This window comes from Odontomachus brunneus, unplaced genomic scaffold, assembly GCF_010583005.1.
Source record: "Odontomachus brunneus isolate Ranch 3 - 2012 unplaced genomic scaffold, Obru_v1 Obru_scaffold_104, whole genome shotgun sequence".
Lineage (NCBI taxonomy): Eukaryota > Metazoa > Arthropoda > Insecta > Hymenoptera > Formicidae > Odontomachus > Odontomachus brunneus.
Window position 1 is genome coordinate 636,141 of NW_022639554.1, and position 21,253 is coordinate 657,393.

At 33.6% G+C, this 21,253-nt stretch overlaps 1 protein-coding gene across 2 annotated transcripts; it reads left to right on the forward strand.

The window, feature by feature from the left end:
- Positions 1–155: 155 nt before the first annotated feature.
- Positions 156–21,097, forward strand: LOC116849015 (fatty acid hydroxylase domain-containing protein 2). Of its 2 annotated transcripts, none has more exons than XM_032825723.1 (6): positions 156–338; positions 14,100–14,229; positions 14,670–14,773; positions 18,077–18,404; positions 18,489–18,761; positions 19,490–21,097. In XM_032825723.1, the coding sequence occupies exons 1-6, from the start codon at positions 320–322 to the stop codon at positions 19,734–19,736; spliced, it is 1,101 nt and encodes a 366-aa protein (XP_032681614.1). In that variant the 5' UTR covers positions 156–319; the 3' UTR covers positions 19,737–21,097. The 2 variants fall into 2 exon arrangements, with proteins under 2 accessions (XP_032681614.1, XP_032681613.1); XM_032825722.1 differs by lacking the exon at positions 156–338 and adding an exon at positions 7,362–7,713.
- The last annotated feature ends 156 nt before the right edge of the window (positions 21,098–21,253 follow it).

The following is a 21,253-nucleotide window of genomic DNA, read 5'->3' on the forward strand; positions in this document are numbered from 1 at the left end:
CTGCATCTCAAGAGGCGAGAGCTACATCGACACGACGATATCAACAAGCGATAGAGGATGGTTCTTCGGCCCTTGGCAAATGGAACGAGCGGACGAGTGAAACGGAACGCGCTTCTCACTCGCATTCGAGGGCTCTCCTCGACTTCCGGCTGCAGCCGCCGCATAGTCGAAGTGTACGAACGCGCTCGGTCTACGTATATATACGTCGTTGGCAGCGCCTAACGTCGACGTCTGTCAATTTATCGACTAACCGCGTGTTCCTCGTCCCCGCGCGTCCGTGCAGTCTTCTAGTCAGACGCGCCGTGTGCAGACGACGGAGATGCAGCGGCAATGCAAAGGTAGGAAAAGTCACAGCATAGACTCTTTTCCCTCATTCCCGTCGCTTACGCGTGAAGCCCCTGACGTTCGCGATTTCTCGTATTCCCCGCTTCGATAGCTCGACGTGACAACGGCGTAGCGAAAGAAACGCGGCCGGCGTCGCGCATTCTCATTTCCTCCCTCTCTCTCTCCCCCCTCTTCGCAATCTCTTCCCTTTCGCTGTTTCTCTCTTTCCCGCTTTTTCCGAATGCATATACCAAGAGGAACTGCATTTCCATGCAACAATTCGTCGCCAACGTTTTCTGGACGAACGACTATCTATTCGATGGTGTGGGTTGCGTCGCGTCTTCCTACGCAGATTCGACGCGATTCGAGCAACAATGGACGCGTTCTCCATAGATGAGAACGAAGTTCGTAAAGCTATTGAAGAGACTAGGTTATCGTGCGTTGATTATCGACCGAAATTTTCCCCATAGTTTCGAAATGGGACTTCACAGCAACAAAGATACACGAGGACAACCGCGTATTTTGTTGTGCGGAAAGCGGAAAGAGAGGGAGAGAATGGAGGAAGATCGGCTTGATTTTGCGTGCTTCCCGTGAAAAAGCGGGGCTTCCGCGCGCGCGTCCTTCGATACGCGCGCGGTATGCATTTAATCAATAACGAAATTTCTGTTTTCATTCGAGTGGATGACCCGGTTTCTGACGCCCGGCGGCCGCGAGGGCGCGGGACGCGACGATAATTATCGAAACATCGATATTTCACATCCGGTGTGTTTTTCACAAATACTTTCCGTCCGCTCGCGCCTGAACTGCGGAGATACACGAATCTAATTTCGGAGACGCATTTGGCCTGCGGGAACGGAAAGCTGCGATTCGGAAAGCTGATTTCACGGAAAAGGATTCTATTTATTTCGCGTCGGAGCCACGAATCGGTGGTATCAGCGGGCTGCGTTCAGCAGAGAAAGCTGCTTTGTAAAGGCTCTTGCAGAATGTCAGGCAACAGGTCAAAGGGACAGGGAATAGGAATTCGGATTGTGATTAATTATTTCTATTCCCTGTTCCTATTGGCTAATGTCTATTCCTATTGCCTGTAGCTTGGCATTATGCAAGGGTTCTAACTGTTGAAAAATTTGTGAATCTGATTCCAAACAGCACAGACCTCCACAGGACATTCTAAAGCCGTTTTGAGAACATCCCCAGGACATCCCTTGAAGGCACTTTGTGCTGCCTATGTTCTGAATCTTAGCTGAATCTAAAAGCATATAGTAATCAGATTCACGAATTTGAATTAAAGCTTTCTCTGCAGAACGCAGCCAATAATACTACAGCACAGTCGAGCGATTCGAGCGAATCGAAGGACGCGCGCGCGGAAGCCCCGCTTTTTCACGGGGAGCACGTAAAATCAAGCCGATCTTCCTCCATTCTCTCCCTCCTTTCCCGCACAACAAAATACGCTATTGTCCTTGTGTATCTTTGTCGCTGTGAAGTGCCATTTCGAAACTATGGGGAAAATTTCGGCCGATAACCTTGTCTCTTCAATGGCCTTACAAACTTCGTTCTTGTCTATGGAGAACGCGTCTATTGTTGCTCGAATCGCGAGCTTTCGGCCGCGGTAACAGACATATTTCCCGCCACCAAATTTTTGTCCCCATGTCGATCATGTATCTTTTTCTTTAACGTAAAGTCGTAAAAAACGTCAAATTGCATTGAATTCGTCAATGAATCAATAAAGTTGTCGCCAGAGAATCAAGATTCAGAATAAAGGTTCAAAAAGAGTCAAGAAGAATCAAGTTGTTAATGAAATAATGGCTAACGATTATTTGCGTCTGTTGCGATCGTAAGTTTTGCTTTTATATCGTTTGCTCACGTCACTTATCCCTTTCATTGTCCAAATAACTCCAATTATAAAAAAATCTACATAAGCTGTATCAGCTAGTTTTACTTGCGAGAGCAATATTTATGATAATCCTTCTCCTCTTTATACTTTTGCAAAAGAAATAAAGTCTAATTCTCAAGTATCGTCTGCTCCCCTCTACATGGACATTATATTATAATTATATGATATTATATTATAGTTTTTTAAATGTACTTTTCAATTTTATTATGTTTCTAGTAATATAGCAGTAGGCTATCAGTAAGTTCTATCTTGCTAAAGAACATAATAATTTTTTAATAACATATTTCAGTCTCTAAATGTAAAATATATACAAATGTATATATTTTACATAGTACATGTATAAAATATGTAATGCATCTTAAATTATATTTTAAATGTGTGTATTTTTTGCCTAATTGTATATATTCCCCCTCCTTTTAAATAGTACAAATAAAAATATAATCAATTACTGCAGAATGTTAATATATCCATTGGTTCTCTCTTTTTTGTCTTGTATCGATCTCTTTTTACTATAATTATAAATTTTTGTGATAATCCTTTTTGTTTACTATTGCAAAAGGGACAAAGTCCAATTTTCAAAGTTAACCCAGGAGCGCCGATGTGTGTATAACGCGCTTTTAATGCGCATTCAACGCGCGTGGCGTTTGGCATTCAACTGCTTTAAATGCGCATTAAAAGCGTGTTATATGCGCATTGGCGCTCCTAGAGAAATAATTAAGATAATTAATAAGATATACAATTCTATAAAAGTTAAACAATTAAGATAATAATAATTAGTAAGATGTTAAGGTGTGTGTGTGTATATGTGTAATCTCCTTCGCTCGATCATTATTGTAACATTTCTTTAAAGTGTCTTATATTAAATTATAGTATTTTATCGATCTTTCTTAAATATCACGCGCAGTATATCATAAACAAGCTATTCTTGAATCAATTAAATGTAGAATCACGCGATATGTTGTTTGGATCGAACATGCAGCTATATGTGATAACCTAAGCTTCTTACAAAATACAAATCTCATGACAAAATTGTCTTCCAACCAACAATAACAACTACGATATCCTCAGTTTAACGTCTGCGCGTTCTAGCGATAATGGTGTTAGTTATGATTATGTGATATCTAAAGAATTAAAAGTCGCTAAAATTATAAAATGCGTTAAAATCCCATAAAATGACTGGATAAATTACGACCATAAATTATGACATTATAATTTTCTTCTAACATAAATGCGATAACGTCTGGCGATTATTTGAGTCACGAACAAAAAGTTGTTGCTTTTACATTGGGTCACTTATGTTATTTACCCCGTCCGAATGAGTCGAAGAAATGAATTAATATTTAAATTAGTTAATATCTAAGTCAGTTTTTAGTATCTAAATGAGTTAATCATCTAAATTAGTTTTTTTGCTTACTAATCTCCGTTTTTATTAACGTCAATTAAATCTCAATTTGAGTTGAGGTTCTGCATTGTCTTTATCTGAAAAGAGAAACTCAAATTAAGTTTTAATCGATGCTGATAGAAATAGGCATAAATAACTTTTACAATGATCCTTCTCTCTTGAAAAAGAGACAAAGTTTAGTTCCCAAGTCTCTTTCGTTCCTCTTTAAAATTATTCTATTCACGGTCCAGAGTGTCTATGTTATCTTATTATGTCAACTGCTGTGTTGATTTCCATTGATTGCGCAGTATGACGTTTGCATCATCAAATATATGATACATTGGGCTGGTTTACATCGTGCACTTGATACGCGTATTAAATAGTAACTTTCTATTAAATAATCTTAATATCGACGATGTATATAAACAACGGTATATTAAGCCGATATAATAGTCATCAAGAAGACTATTGTATCGATTGAATGCGTTTCCGTTGATATGCTTTGTCAATATTAAGATGTCAATGTTAATAGAAAGTTACTATTTAGTACGCGTATCAATAATTAATGGGATTTAAGATGCATTTATTTCTCACCTCGCTCACGGTTTGTAACCTATCTTCAAAATGCAATTAATTATACTCTACACGTAACTTAATGAGACGCGGTAGTACAATCATTTTGCTTATCTATGTGTTAAAATATTTCTACGATAAAATACACGTGTTATCTTTCATAAATATTAATGTTTGATTTCAATAATACGGTTATCTTATAACGTTTTCGTGTTCTTCTTGTAATTTTCGTCAACCATTCAGTTTCTATAGATTCTCGTTCTTATATTTTCCAGATAATACAAAGAATTTAAAAAGAATTCATCGCAAAGAAGTCGCATGTCATCAATTCTCTAGAAATGATAATATAATATCTAGCAGTAATCTTTCAACGTTTACCACTGGTGTAAGTATGTAATTCAGATAGCACAGAGAATTCAAAAAAATTTCAAAAAGAATTCAGTCGTATGTCACCAATTCTGAGTTCACTTTTAGATGTAAAAAGAATTCTTTTTATCGAACTAAATTCTAAAGAATTTTTTGCATTTGAAAAGGAATTCAGAATTAATGACATACGACTGAATTCTTTTTGAAATTTTTTTGAATTCTCTGTGCTCTCTATCTGGATTTAGCATACTTACACCAGTGATAAATATTGAAAGATTACTGCTAGATATTATATCATTTCTAGAGGATGATTAATATTAATACTGGATAGGATATTATATAGGATATTAATATTATTATTAATAATACAATAATACAATAATACAATAGTTATTAATCATTGTATCGAAGTGAGTTGCAAAGATAAAAATCTGTAATTTTTCATGAACACGAATAATGTAATTCTCATAGAGAATAATGAACTCCGACAAAGATCGGTATCACGCTATTCATTATGCCACTCGAGATAAAACGAGCCGATAAAATGACAGAAAAAGAAAAAATGATCCGTAAAATGTAAACAATGTGTTTGCTACTTTATTGCGCGTCGCAACTTCGTATATGAAGATCTGATCTTTGAATTTGAAGTCGTTAAAGTTATCTCGAGTGTTAAAAAGTTCACTGAAAATCTGCTTATTTCTCGATTTCAGATCGAGTAATTATATCTGTGTAATTATATCCCGTCTTATGCGGAAACATCATAATTGGCTATAGTTACGCAAGAATAATCCAATTCACAAAACTAAGATTTCTGATTTTTTGTTACTAACAGATAATCTAAAATTGATCCAAACCTTGCGTCTAACAGTAATTAAAAAACAATTTTTATTTTATAATTATGCTATTTTCTACCAGTAGCGTCTTTTTTTCCTATTTTTTGAGGATTGAGCTTGTCAACGAATTTCTTTAAAGAGAAGAAAATTAATCTTGTTTAACTTCTTGCACGATTGCGAGGACCTTAGTGTTATCTTTAGTTTTTAAATCATGTATAAAATTTTTATTTTTATTTTTTTTCGAAAACTTACTTCGCGTAGGTTGGATTATTCTTGTATAACTACAGCTAATTTGTATAAATCGATAATATATAATTTATAGTGATAGATTTTATAATTTCGTCATTAGTTTAAGGGATAGATTAAAGGGATAGATTGTGAATTCCCGTTAGAGAGCTGAAATCAGCACTATCAAGAGAGGCAACAGATAATAAAATTCGTATAATTATCTAGTTGATGGGAAAAACGAAGGAAGATAAGCAAACATATAGACATATAATGTGTCCCCTCTTTCTTTCACTATCTTTTTGTTTTACTATTTTTTGTTTCCCCTACATCGATCCTACCTACAATATCATGTGGCAAAGAAAACATCTTGCTATCTCAATCTCGTCGTCAGCCGTCTTATGCGCAGTTTATTTCTTTAACCTTTTCAGGGATATTGATATGTGTTTAAATACGTTCTCAATTCTTTTTTTTTTTTTAATTCGAATATCATCAACAGAAAATAACGAACTATGAATGAACGTTCGTCAGATAATTCCACAAGAAAGAGAGAAATCTCGTTATCTAATCATATTTATGTCACTTCAGAATTAAATTTTATAATCTAATCATTGAAAGTTGAAAATTCTAGGTTCAAAATAAAATCTAAAAATATTAAGCTCTGAGATCAAATAACTATATTAAACTCATAGTAGCCAAACATTGGTCTTTGTGCGAAAATAAAGTTTACTAGAGGAAAATAATTGTTAGTAAGGTTAAAACATTAACGTTCTATCCAATCCTGGGCATTCTTATTGTTTCGTTTTTTAGATATGAATATTTAAACTTTCAATGTAAAATATATATTCATATATTAAATATATACGTGTACTCTATGTTGAAAATAGGATTTCAATTTTCGTTCGGATCTGACACCATTTGGGTATCCGATTATCCGGATAGCGGGTGAATGTGACATTTTAAATTCAAATTATTTGCGAATAACTCGAATATCCGATTTCAGATATTTAGATAATTCATATATCCGAATACTTAGAAGCTACTTGAAAGTTTAAATATTCGTATTTAAAGATCAAAACAATAAGAATATCCAGGATTATTTTAAGAGAAATAAATCTAAAAATATCTATAATATCTAAGAAATATCTAGAAATATATCTAAAAAATAAAAATATTTATTCGACAGATTAGTAAATATGTTATTTATTACAAATAACAAATATATATATATACTAAATTCTTTCATTTAAATAGAATAATCACAATTATTTTTGTGAAAAGCTAACCCAGATAGCACAAGATATTCTATGAATATTATTATGTAATATAAATATTCTTAATTTCAGAGAATATTCGAATCTGATATAATCTATGAATATACGTACAATATTCTATAAGCCGATATTTATATATTTATAATATAAAAGAATGTTCATAGAATATTCTACTATTGGGAAAGTTTGAAGAAAATGTATATGTTTTTATTAAGTAATATTTCATATTAGTAAAAGTAAATATGTTACACTATAATACTTGTCGAATAAATAATTTTTATTTCTTAGACATTCTTCCTCTCTTTTACACATTATGCAAAACAATGTTTTATCGATTTCAAGTGATTTTCTCCTGATCTGGATCAACTCACTCTCCCCGGGACGGTTTAGTCTAAGAACGTTGCGTGTCTGCGTTCCAACGGTAATGGCAACGGTAGTGTCCGTTCAACGAGATTGCGATTTGTTAGCGAGTTAGTCCAGCTCGCTCCGGCTCCGCGGCTAAAACGCATGAAATCCGCTTCGATCGAAAACGCTATCAGTTGTCCCTACTCTAGCCGGTGGCGTAAACAAAAGAAGGAATCGTAGATAGATGACGCGTCCGCGGCTCGGCTCTGCTCGGGTAGTGCTGTTAGTCGATGCTTAATAACGCGAAGTGCAGCAACTAGCTGCCAACGGTGAATGATCGTTGTGTCTAATTTTTTCACGTCGGTGTATATATATTCAATACTCGGTCACGTCGCGATTCACTCTTGAGGAACTAGTCTCGCTATCGCACAGCTAGGAGGATGTTTTATCTGCTGTTTAAAGTTCCAAAAACCCAACAGCAGTCGCAAAACGGCGCAAAGGGTGAGTGTTAAATGATATATCGATGCTCGGAATATAATCAGCAGATATTATTGATATTATCCAATACGACCACGCAGTGTCTTCTAGCGGGTTTTTAATGGGGATAAGTCCCCGTGACCTGTAATGATCGGGAATTGATATTTCTGCGCTCACATATGCACTTGTCGTTCGCAGCAGGTGATTTCTCATCGGAGTTATTTTAAAGGCGCGAAAAATTCACCAAAATCCGGTTTTCTATGATAAAATCGTTGTTATCGAAACAGCTCGATTAATTGTCGTTTTGATCGTTTCGGTCTGATATGATTAGCGGGAAAGTTTACTTTCTGGAGAGAGAGAGTAAGAGAGAGATTTATTATTCTAGAATATTTCTTCATACTGTAAATAATCTATGCATTTTGGTGATTTATAACGATAATCATCGTGTATTTATATAGAATATTGCCGCGTCTTCCAATTTTTTTCGCTCAATTTAAAGTGCAATTCAGCGGAAAATGAATGAGCGTTACGTTTACGGGGAGATTTAACGTACAAATTTGATAGGCATGAGGTAGAAAAAACCTTAAATTTTTAATGTGCTATTTACTATATTTCCAAAGAAATTTGCTATGCTTCTTGCCAAAATAGACTTTATTGACAGTCTATTTCTGCAATACTAGAAACATACTAAAACTGAAAAGAATTTATATGAAAAGAAACTATAATATCTTCTTTGTGTAAATTTAATACAATAATTTTTTAATTTAATAAAAATTGAAAATCGTATGTACAAAAAAATATTATTCTACTGTTCTAAAAATATTATTCTACAAAAAAGCGATGGTTCAATTTACTTTTCTTCTTTTAAGTAATGGTTACTAAAAATACATTAAAAATAAAATATTTGTAAATTTATATTTTTAGGATAATTTATATGGATATAAAGTTTATTTCTGTAAATGAACTTTATATGCCACAATTAAATTTTTAAGTATTTTTTTCTCAGTGTATCTTTAAGAAAGAATATTTTCTTGGTAATAAAATATACTTGGTCTTAAAATATACTTATCATAAAGTTTAGAAAATTCTATTATCATGTATTCAATAGAAAAATTTCTTCTCTTTACGAGAATGTTGTAAAACTTTATCGAAGAAAAAGTTGGACTCTGAAAAAAAAAAACTTGAAAATTTATTTGTGGGGTATAAAATTTATTTCTGTGAAATAAAGTTTGTTTCAATTTAATATTCTTGATTAAAATACTAAACTTATCAGGATTCCGAGTATATTTTGAATAAATTTGATGCTTATGATGAACTACAGATATGCCAATTTATAAATAAATTTATAAATTTAAAACACGTAACATTTTCCTGAATGCAGTGTGTGTTCTTCTAGAAATCTCAATAAATTGCGTTCTTATTGATCTGTGCTCATGGGGATTTCTTTCCATGTGCAAAGTATAAATTATTTTAATAACTTTTTTTAATATCCCAAATAAAATAATAATAATTGTTAAGGCATATATGACGGCTGACGTGTCGTCCGCGACATCTATATCGTCTGACTGACAATTGGGGGTCGATCTTTTCTTAATTTAGCTAATGGATGTTACTTCGCGGATAGATAATGATCGGCCGACCAGCGATCGGTCAGTCCGCGCAGTTCTCGAGCACTCCGACGTGCACATATTAATAATGTCTCCTCGGACTCGCACGTGACACTCGCCGCGAGAAGAACGCATCGTGTTCTGCTAAGCGGCTCTATTGCTCTAAACGCGCGTATAATCAATCTTAATAGATGCGCAAGCTACTACGCTTATATGAACTATCGGAGCCTCTGACATTTTTTTTTGTCCCGCTGAGAGGTTTTGCGCGTAAGACATCGATGAGAGATGCGAGAACTTCCTTATTCGCTTCCTTATTCGTCTTGTGTCAAGATAACGAATGCGACGAATGTTTTTCACCGTTCAGATGCTTATTATTGTCAAAGAAGTGCCAAAAAAAGTTTTACCGGTAACAAGGAATTCTAAATGTCGCAGTTAAAATTTATCGCGATTTTTTTGTATTTGTAAATGTCTTTGGGAATTTACAACAGCAGCATTCTAACAGTATCTGCGAGCAAATTAGATAGGAGTGAGGACCGCAAATTCGTTCGTTTCTCGTCGCTCTTGTCTTTTTCGTCTACCACAGTTAATTTTTACTTTTTTATGAAATGTGACTGGCTTTATTCTGAAGGCGCTATAAAGAGACTTTCTTTAAAAAAGAAGAATCAATAAAGAAAAGACAAATTCGGTTTGCTTGCTACATAAAAAAAAAGTCGAGCCAACTTATTCCTCGATAAAGTTTCATAACATTTTTATAAAAAAAATAAGTTTTTCTGAATACTTCTTTTTGCGTCTTTCCTAAGACCTGCGATGAGAGTATTTTAAGGCTACTATGAAAAGACAAAATATTTTCTTTGTAGAGGATCAGCATCACTTGAAAGAAAGAAAATAAACTTTGCTCTTATTGCGTTAATTGTGCTTCTTGTTCAAAGTAGAATATTTTTCATTTTTCTTGTTCGCTCCGTCGAGATATTTCCTGGAATTCGTGCTCGTGTAAATTTGCTGCAAAATTAAATAACCTATGCGGCGCGATAGATGCGCGTTAGACAAACACAGCGCGTATCTCTAACCTTGCAAATCTATCACCGTTTCGTTAATAACACCATCGCGAATTGCCGAGGAAACTGCGCAGTATGCGTATAAAATTAGCTTGAAACATCTTTGAACTCATAAATTTAAATTACTTTAAATTTTCATAACATTGCAAAAAATTCACTGCAAGAGTAGATACTGGCCGTTCTCTTTATATTGTTCTTTTCATCATAATAATTATCTTGTTTTTGAAAGATAAATTTGCCAATAACAAGTTCAATTGTGAAATCGTGATACGTATGCCACCGGCTATCGGGTCCTATCTAATCTGTCTTTTAATTGATTTCTAATAACCTGACAAAAAAACAATTTCGAATAAAAGACATGTAACTATACTGATGAGAAAGAAGGTATTTAAAAAATAAATATTTATATTCAATGGATGCTAATAACGTGTTTATTTAGAGAGACCGAGAATAGTTGGATACTGGAAAAGTTGGCAACTAATTATTTTTAGTATTTTTTAACTAGTATTTTTTAACAAGTTACAGAATTAAGCAAACAAGATTTTTAAACATGTCAGAGTCTTTAAAATCCCTGCTTGATTTTGTTAAAGAAATCAGCTAGAACTGTTTTTTCACTCAGATTTAAAAAAAATATATATTTTCTTATTTGAAGAGTATTTTATATTAGTACAAATAAATGTGTTATTACTACCCATTGAATAAATATTTTTTATTTTTTGGATATTTTTTTCCTCAGTATAGAGTTAATTATCTATGCTTTCTCTATGCTTCTCTCTCTCTCTCTCTCTCTCTCTCTCTCTCTCTTTGTAATAGACGTCTCCGTGGTGCTTCTACACGAAGAGAATATTACGTAGCTTTTTCTTTTTTTCATATAAATCTTTCTTTACTAATATCATGTTTTCTGGTACTGCAGAAACAGATAAAAAAATCTATCTTGCTGAGAAACTTATTAAACTTTTTATAGTAGCAAATTTTTTATAACAATAATTAAACTTTTTTTATAACAATGTCTAAGAAGTGATAAATAATTCATGATGATTGGTAATTCACATAATGGAGGATAATACATTGACGATAATGTGCGAAATTGGAAATTTTCCGGGTATTTTCCGAAATGTATCGGTTGTATTCTTATGCCGCAATTTTATGGAATGATGTATTGCGAAGGATAGCAGATCGCAATACGGCGCAATACATTGTTTCATAAAATTATAACGACTTAGAAATACAATTGATTCATTTCATCTGAAAAATTCGAAATTGCTTACTACGTAATACGATAAATTGAGGCAGAATAGTTGTTTGCTATAAAATTATCTTCTTGTAGAGTCGTTTTATAGTAACTCTTTGATCTATTTCGTTCTTTGCGAGTTGTACCGGCCATATGAACGATCTCGCGATACGCGTGAGCTAACAAAGAACGGAACTCATCTCGTTCTTTGGAAATCGAATCACTCCCGAACCGTTGCCGTGCCGTTCTGCCAGGTGTTGTGGGAATTTTACGCGAGGTGCGAAATGGCGATTGAACATTTCCGCCGGCTCTCGCGTTCGTTCGTTTGGTTCGTCTCGGGTCGAGCGCACCTGTCAGCGAGCGAGCACGTCGTAAATGCAATACTGATTACTCTTACGCAATGGACCGACCGCTCAAAGGACCGCTAATCGCGATCGCTCTCGCAACGCGTTCCCAGCACTTTCGTAATACATTTTTAGCGCGCTTTCTACGCATGTGTCGCTTCGATAAAATATCGTAGCGTTTTATTTCAGCGGCGATTTATTATCATAAATGTTTCAACATTTAGAACATGAGTATACGCGCAGAAAAAATTTCAATGCACGCAACTAAACAGGAATTGGAATAGGTCAAACGAAAATTTGGTGACGCAAAACTAAATATCTCTGTCAGTGCGACCGAAAATATTCATCTGAACATTCGGTTGCTTGAAAACTCGGTTGAGACAAATGAGAGAAATTGACTGAAGAGCAAATCTTTTACAGGAATCTTTCTGTATTTCTACACGGAGAGAAAATACATATTATAGTTTTTTTTTCACGTAAATTCTTTTCAATTTTGCTAGTAGTGCAGGAATAGACTGCCAGTAAAGTCTATTTTGCTATGGAATATAATAAATTTCACTTTTTAAATTTCAGTGACATAACACATTTTTTTATAGTACTTTTCAGTTCTTGAAGTACAAAATATTGCAAACACAATATGTACAATATAAATCGCATATAAAATGAAAAGATAGTCAATTTTTGCAGAATTTCGATCTATTCTTCGATAGCATCCTGTAGTAATTTCTAGAATGAAGTTTTTTCTGTTTATAGTTATCAATCTTTCTTGATAACCTAACCTAACCTCCTCCTTTATTATTGCAAAAAAGTATCTAAGTCTAATTCTCAAGTCTTCTCTGTTTTCTTCTACAAAGAAAAAATATTATAAAAAAAAATGACTAAAAACCTACTTTCCAATTCACGATTCGATCATTTTCTTGTTATTCTTGTCAACGTTATCGTAATTTTCCGTTCTACTTGGTAATAAATACACGTATAATTGAGGTTTTATTTGGTTCTCAGAAAACAGTTTTTATTTGGTTCTCAGGAAACAGGTAATGGTAAGGATAACAGGCTAGATAACAAAAAATAACTTATACGAACTGACTGTTTTTTTATATACGCTTTAAGTGCTGCAAGACGTGATATGCCAATACTACTGATATGCCAATCGTAGATGACATTCGTGACCGCTTTAGGCGAGAAAAACGAGGAGTAAAAAAAACTCCTTCCCGTGCATGTGGCGGTAATTCGACGCGTCAGTGCGTACGTACTTTCGAAAAACACGATCGCCTTTCGCATGCACTCTTGCGTATCTCAAGCACGGCTGCGGTCATTCGAGTATTCGAAACGGCTGACTCGCTCGCGATTTTCGAGAGATCAACTACCACCACGTGTTACGTCGACATTAGAAATGTAAAATTACAGTCAGATTCAAAGAGACGATTATTTACATTAAAATTACAGTAAGATTTATTGTTAATTTATGTGGGTAATTTTGATAAAATCCGTTATTTTTTATAGTTTCATGCACAAATGTTCGTGTTTTCCGCACTATCGCATAAGATGAAATAATATTTTTCTTATATTCTCATGAAGTTTAATAATTAAACATTGTTACATTTGATCATCTCTGAAATGTCTCAGATGAAAGGAAGAAAACTACTTATAATCTTTCGAGAGTATTAGTTTCCATTTTTTAAAATACTGTTAAAAATTTTTAATTATATATTATAGTCTAACCGCTGAAACAGCAAGGTAACAAATGAAAATGCTGTAGGACTGTAAAATGGTATGAAAAATATAGAAATTGACTGTTTTCGAGGTATGAAAAATATAGATTGGAACATTGAACATTTTTTTTAAGTTTCTTTAATTACTATATACCTAGTTTCCTAATTACTTGCTTTACATAGTATATCAATATACAGTATCAAAAATATTATGTATCAAAATATTTTATGGAAAACAGAAGTTAAATAAAATGTCTTACTCATCTTAAAAGCTAAATGCTCTTTTTGAGCTTTATATTAAAATACATTTTTTATTTCTGTAATCTTTTTTTCTAAATTACTATTTTACTAGCTGCTCAAAATTACCAAGTAATTTACCGGGTAAATTATCGTCAGATTGGGTTATTTTCATCTCTAATCATTGACATTGACATTGACTTTCTATTCTCTTCTGTTCGCAGCAACCTCCACTGCCAACGATGCCTCGAAGAATCAAACTCCACCGACGCTCCTCTCGAGTCTTAGGAGCGTATTCTTTGTTATCGGGACCGTGGTGATCGCATTCGCCGCTTTCTGTAATTCTTTGACATGGTACTATTTTAAAATTATCCCTCTTCGTCTTATCTTGACAATTGCGTAAATAGAGATAACGATATTTGTTATATTTCATGTTGACGTAAATTTCCTTATAATTCACGATATGCTTAAATGGATAAAATGATCGAAAACTGAATTATGTCTCGTCGATGTCGCTAATCATGCTCGGATAAGAGAAAAAATATGATTCTATTTAAAAAGATGAAGATAATTTTGTTTTTTTGCAAAAAAGAACGTATTTGAAATTTTTATTGTTTTATTATTTTTATTTGTTATAATTTTATCGTTGTCTAAAAATTTTAATTGCACCTCGAATCTTTCTCCATTGTAACTGGTACGATCATTGTAACTGGTAAAAATATTTTGGATTTTTAGTCCGTTAGACAAAAACAAAGCAAAGGGAATAAGCCTTGCTAATTAATGCATGATTTCAGGCACTTACAAAGATTCTGGGGTGCATCTGGCGATTTCTGGCAGGCTCAGTGGGACAAAATCTTAGACAGATTCGGAGATGATCCTGTTACCCTGTGGGTTTACGGTAAGTCCGCGAATATGAATTCTCAACACGTTTATTACTATCGTTTATTTGCGAAATCGTCCGCACAGATATTTCTACACGGAGAAAAATAATTTGCTGGCCCAGCAAATTTTCTGCTGGTCTAGCAAAATCTTTTCGTTATCATATGGACAGCAAAAAGATTTGCTAAAAGTACTAATCACTATTTGCTGGATACAAATTATTTTGCTATAAGAACCATGATGGATTTATATAAGCAGTTGCAGTTTTGTTCCGATAGCAAATAAATTTGCTGAGGATATATTATTTTGCATCAATAGCAAATTAACATGATTCTTAGGACAAATACACTCAACAAATTTTTTCTATCCTGGCAACGAAATTACTTCTGTTCTGATAATGAATAACTTGCAAAATTAGTTACATCAACTAAATTTTTTTGATGTCATTACGAATATGCAGTAGCAACGACGATTTTACTAAAAGAGCAAAATTATTTTTCTCCGTGTATATTTTATACTAACGTGTATGTCTTATACGTATTTTTACCATTGTATTTATCTATGCAGTAATATAGAATGAATTTAATTTATTGATGTGCATGTATTAAGAAAAATGATCGCTATCATATGTACATGACGTCGGTTTTACGTTCGTAAAAGATCAATTATATTTTATCGAATGTTTTGTGCGTGACGCTACCAGCTGATAGCGCGGCGTAAAATGCACAAAATGTGCAAAATGTGCTATTAAGACATTTTTCTTATTGCATATAGCGAATAAGCGTCCTATACAGCACAGAAGTTTGCAGCGTATATTACGAATTGCTACTGCATATTCGTAATGACATCAAAAAATTTTAGTTGACGTAACTAATTAACGTAACATTGCTACAACGTTGCAAGATTGCATATTACAGTGCAATGTTGCAGAGACATTGCAATGACATTAATTTTCAAAATTACTTTAGCAATATTTCAAAAATATGACGAATATAATATAATATTTTTTACTTATTTACTAGTTATTTTTGTTACTTATATTTCAAATTTAGTAATATTCACATCAATAGTATTTATAGAATAGTACTTGTTAGTGGCAATCATTAATATTAGAATTTGTCTTATTACATGTTTCTTAAACTTCTTATACCGCTTTTTCAGAGAAAATACTTTCTTTAGATTTAATATTCGTTCTTGTTTAATTTTGTGGTTTTTTGTTTTACTAAAATATTATATTCTTAAACGAAATATCATTTTTTGAAATGATAAAAATAAAAACTTTTATTTCGTTAAAGGAAACCATGTCATTTGATGAAACAACACTATTGTTTTAAATAATATTTTATAAAAGTTTCTTTCAAAATTTAGTAATTCGATTTGTTTAATTTGGATTTTCTTGGATTTTTTATTTTTTTTTGGTTTGCATTAATCATTATAACATTCTGTTAAAAATCTAAAAGTAATTATCACTGGTTCACTATATTACATCAATATTCATCTCATATCAAATGTTGTTGCATTGTTTCAATATCTATCAGTAAATTATCCAATGAATACCAAGTAAAAGTTATATAACTATTTGATGTTTGCTAGGTTTGTTATAATATACTGTGAACACTATAAGGATAAATTATATAAACACAAATCGTAAGAATATCGTTGGAGTCGTTGGGAATCGTCGCATGCCGTTCGATCGTCAAGGTTAAGCAACACTTTTAACGGAATCAGGGATATAGATGGAGGTGACCGGTGGTATAACCGCTTGGGATCGAAATTATCGAGGGAAGATTCACAAAAGTTTGGAGTGTGTATTGACACAATCTTCGATATCTAGTAGTTTATGAGATATAAGAAAATTAGGAATTATAAATCTATTTTTTTAAATATTATGATTTTCTCATTTTTCACATTCGCACAATAATTCTCAGTATTTGATTACTATCAATATTTAATAGTGATTTTATTATCAGTATTCACCAGAAATTAAGTACAGACGAAAAAATTACTGGATTACTGATAATACATAATCACTAATAATTTTTTAGTATTTATTAGTATGATATTCCTGTAAGGGTGTTATCTGAGATTTACTTTGTATAATAAAACATATTAATAATTTTATATATATTGCATTGCAATGTTGCTGCACAGTTGCGTTGTTATATTGCCGTAAACGGACATTTTATCGTTGCTGCAACGTTGCAGTAGCATTGCAGCAACATTTTGCAACGTTGTTGCAATGTCACAATATTGTAAAACAATGATGCTGCAATGTTGCTGTAACGTTGCTGTGCTGTATGGGGTAACGCTCACGAGCGACTTTGCAAATGCAATTAGTTCCATGCACTTTTTCATAGAATTTTAAGGGAATTTGGGGAAAAAGAAGACGCGAGACATAATGGAATATGTTCGATAACTTTTTACAGAAATGCTGCCATGTAATGGAATATTTTGCAATTATTACTGTCAGATGTCTTTTACCGCGTATTGTTATCATATTATTTTTAACTGAAAAATGTTACAAATTGTTTGATACGTTTGCTGTGTTCTCCACAACTGTGTTGCAATTCGTTCAATTCAAGTTCAAGTTTAATTCGTTCATTTATTGCAATTCAGTACATTTGCACAATAATAAGATAAACAATAATAAGATTATTTTTTTATTACTGTACGCGTATATTAAAATGTTATTATATGATCTTTTTTCGCTATTTTAATTAAATGCTTATACAAATATCGATTATCTATAATGTTTTATACTGCATAATGCAAATTTATATATTTCGGAGTATAACAGGATCGTCATTATGTTCTTAAAATGTTAAATTGTATTATTTTAATCATATACTATAAGAAAATTGATATCAAGGATTATCATACTAAATAATGATTGTTATTAATATTAATAAGAAAAGAAATTAATATTTTGTTTTATAGGAAAAGTGTTGTTAATAAATAATGATAAGTAATTAAACGTACAATAATACATTTTGATATATTGCATTTTTTAATGAGTCGCTTTTAACTTTATAAAATTTCTTTCACGATAAAACTTGGGTTTCCTTATAGTGGATAGTTCAAAGAATATTTTGGTGCAAAACCAAGTTGATTTGTTTATTTTTTATATGTTTGAAACTCATTTAAACCTTAGAGTTCCCATTATGCCCCGCATTCCCGCGTATCTCGGAAATTCTGTTAGGAAATGGAACTTAGAAACGTAGGCGTTTAAATCGACTGAATTACACTTCGTCATGCGGGACACTCAACGATATCCCGTATCGCTGGATGTTACCGTTAACACTCGCATTTCTTATCGGCACAGGATCCTCGCTGCTGATGTTAGTCGTCTACTGGGTGGTCGGTGGAATTTACACCATCCTAGACATCACCAATCGGCCGGCGGCACTGCGCAGATACAAGATACAACCGGGAACGAACGAGCCGGTCGACAAGAGGAAGTTATGCAAAGTGATCGGTCAAGTGCTATTCAATCAGATCATTGTCGGGTTTCCCGTTATCTATCTGAGTTATTACATCATGGAATGGCGCGGTTTCCCCCCAGTGCGCGAGCTGCCGACCTTCCACTGGGTGCTCGCCGAGATCGCGATTCACATATTATGCGAGGAGATTGGCTTTTATTACTCGCACAGGTATATCCCGCTCCGCCGTCCAGAAATCATCGTCGCGCGCGTGCCGTCGACACCAATTCGCTACTGCCGATTCATATTTTGCAGATTCCTCCACAAGGGCATTCTGTACAAGTACATACATAAGCAGCATCACGAATGGACCGCGCCTGTAGCCGTCACCGCGATGTATTGCCATCCTCTGGAGAACATCGGCTCGAACCTGCTTCCGCCTTTCCTCGGCGTGTTCCTCATGGGCTCTCATGTGGCTACCGCTTACCTTTGGTTCTCCCTCGCGATTCTTTCGACGTTGAACGCACACTCCGGCTACCATCTACCGTTTTTCCCGTCACCGGAGGCACACGACTTTCATCATCTAAAGTAACGCGCGTTATAATTATACAGGACTACAAAAAAATAAAAAATAAAGTTTTCTATCGGAAAGAAGAATCACTGTTTCGATGTGCTGAAACCGAGTATGACCTTTAAAATAACGTAGTCAAGTTTTTGTTATAATGGGCAAAAATTGCTCAAAATTTTTTATATTCTACATAAGACATGCACGCTGTAATAAATTTTCATAGCTTAAAAATAACAATTATGTACATATATTTATATATATATTATATATTTATATGTTACAATACATATAACTTAATATTTCGCTTATTAAAAATTGTGTATGTTTCAACACATAAGTGTACATGATTATTATTTTTAATCTAAGAAAATTTAATTACAGCGTGCATGTTTTATGTAGAATATGAAAAATGCTCAATTTTTAGCTTTTTTGTCCGTTATAACAAAAACTTAACGTGCTACGTTATTTTAAAGATCATATTTGGTTTCAGTACGTCGAAATACATAAAAAATAATGGTTCCTCTTTCCGGTAAAAAGATTTTTTTTTGTGGTTTTGTTATTTGTGGTTTGGGTTATTTATTAATTTGTTTGATCCTGTCATAATTATTTTGTCATTTAATTAGACTCACAAATAATTTAAGATCCTGTTTTTTGCTCTAATGAAAGGAAATCTTTACGAGTCTGCATTTTGTTGTACATTCGAATGTCGGTGAGAGAAGAGTCGATTAGTTAAAACGGATATTTCCAGGTTCAATCAGTGCTATGGTGTACTCGGGGTTCTGGACCGCATCCACGGCACCGACACGCAATTCCGCAACTCGCGATGTTACGCACGTCATGTGATGATGCTCAGTCTCGTGCCGCCGAGGGAAGCTTTCCCGGATGAGGTGAAATACAAATCGAAGTCTTCGAGGGAACTTCCGAAAAGAGAAATTTTCCATGAAATACAATATAATTCCCCACTGGCGACTAAGTTTGGGGACAGCGGATCGTGAATGTAATCGACTTCGTTCAGTCCGATGTAATCGATTTTGTCTGGACCGGCGAACTTCTTCGATAAATTCAGATAAATTTCAGCGGATGCACACGATCACGTGTACGTCGATCTTCTAACCGGTAATCTGTTCTTCTTCTTCTCTCTCTCTCTCTTCCATGGTACCTGAATGTTCATTGTATCTACTTTTCCTTAGGATTCTTCTGTCATTTACCTTCGTTCACTCCAACGTCGAAATTTAATGCCTCGTAATTTTATGTCAAATTGTGCACAATTATGTGTCGTGCAGCATGACAGTCGACTTTACCGGTTAGACGACTCTACGTCGTAAGCAATTCTACTGTCCGCTCACTGACCTGGTGTGATAATAACTTGTATATATAGCATATATAAATGCTATGTGCAAGGTTGGACTGAATAGAGAAAATATCGGGAAAGAGAGTGCCGGAGGGAAATTCGTGAAATTGATAACAGAGTGCCTTATATTTTACTTGGGATGCAACAGAATGAAATTTCTATTGCCTGCATATTGGATCGGCTTTTAACAAGCGTCCCTTTTCTTCTAGACCTTTCAAAACCTTCAATTTCTCGTTTCTTTTTGTCTTAAAATTGTTCCTTCTGTTCACATTGGTCTTCTAAATTTAGGTAACAAAATTGTATTCTCGGAATTATATGCATATACGACAAGTATAACGTCCTCCGATAATTATTTCTCGGATTTTCCTTTCAGTTCAATCTTGATTGACACATTTTTCTATAATATTTTTAAGCTGTACACTCATGCACAAGTTCGTATATTATATTTGGTAGACTGGTATTAATGTGTTATATATGAATTTTTAAGTAGGTGCACATAACACATATATTCGCGCACATATTTACATTGCATATATACACACACACATACACACACAAGCACATATGCATATATTCTTGAAGCTTCTTCGATGCAATCGGACAGGCCTCTAGACATTAATTTATTTTTTTAACGCAAAACGGAAACAAAAAAATTAAAATATGGTGTTTTTATAATTGCACCATATAGAAATACTGCAATTAGATTCATATTTTGTTATTCGAAATTGCATTACTCTCACAATGTTTTCAATTATGTTGATTTCGCAATGGTAGTCACGGACTGAATAGTGCGTCAAAAAAGATTACTATTTTTATATTTAGTTCCAGATGATACTTCAGCGCAAGTGACGACTTGAATTAGTTTTAGTCCAAATCGGAATCTAAAGTAACTGTACTTTTTTAGGAGATGAGTACAACTCTCGTTAGAAAATTAGAACAGAGCGTTAGCGATTACGAGTATTTCAAAGAGAACAGAAAAGAAATTAAACTGATTATATAGAGAAATAGACATTATATATTAACACCAATGACTTGCGATATATGTATATAAAACCCAATAATGAATTAATAGTCAAGCTTTCATATAGCTTGGTAATAATATTAATATTAACAGTAGCAATAGATTATTAATAATAATAATATATTATTGATTGATATTAA

Coding starts and splice junctions, on each gene's coding strand:
- LOC116849015 (XM_032825722.1), top strand. CDS start 7,653: ATGTTTTATCTGCTGTTTAAAGTTCCAAAAACCCAACAGCAGTCGCAA. Junction 14,230..14,669: donor TTCTGTAATTCTTTGACATG/GTACTATTTTAA, acceptor GCATGATTTCAG/GCACTTACAAAGATTCTGGG. Junction 18,762..19,489: donor CACGACTTTCATCATCTAAA/GTAACGCGCGTT, acceptor GGATATTTCCAG/GTTCAATCAGTGCTATGGTG.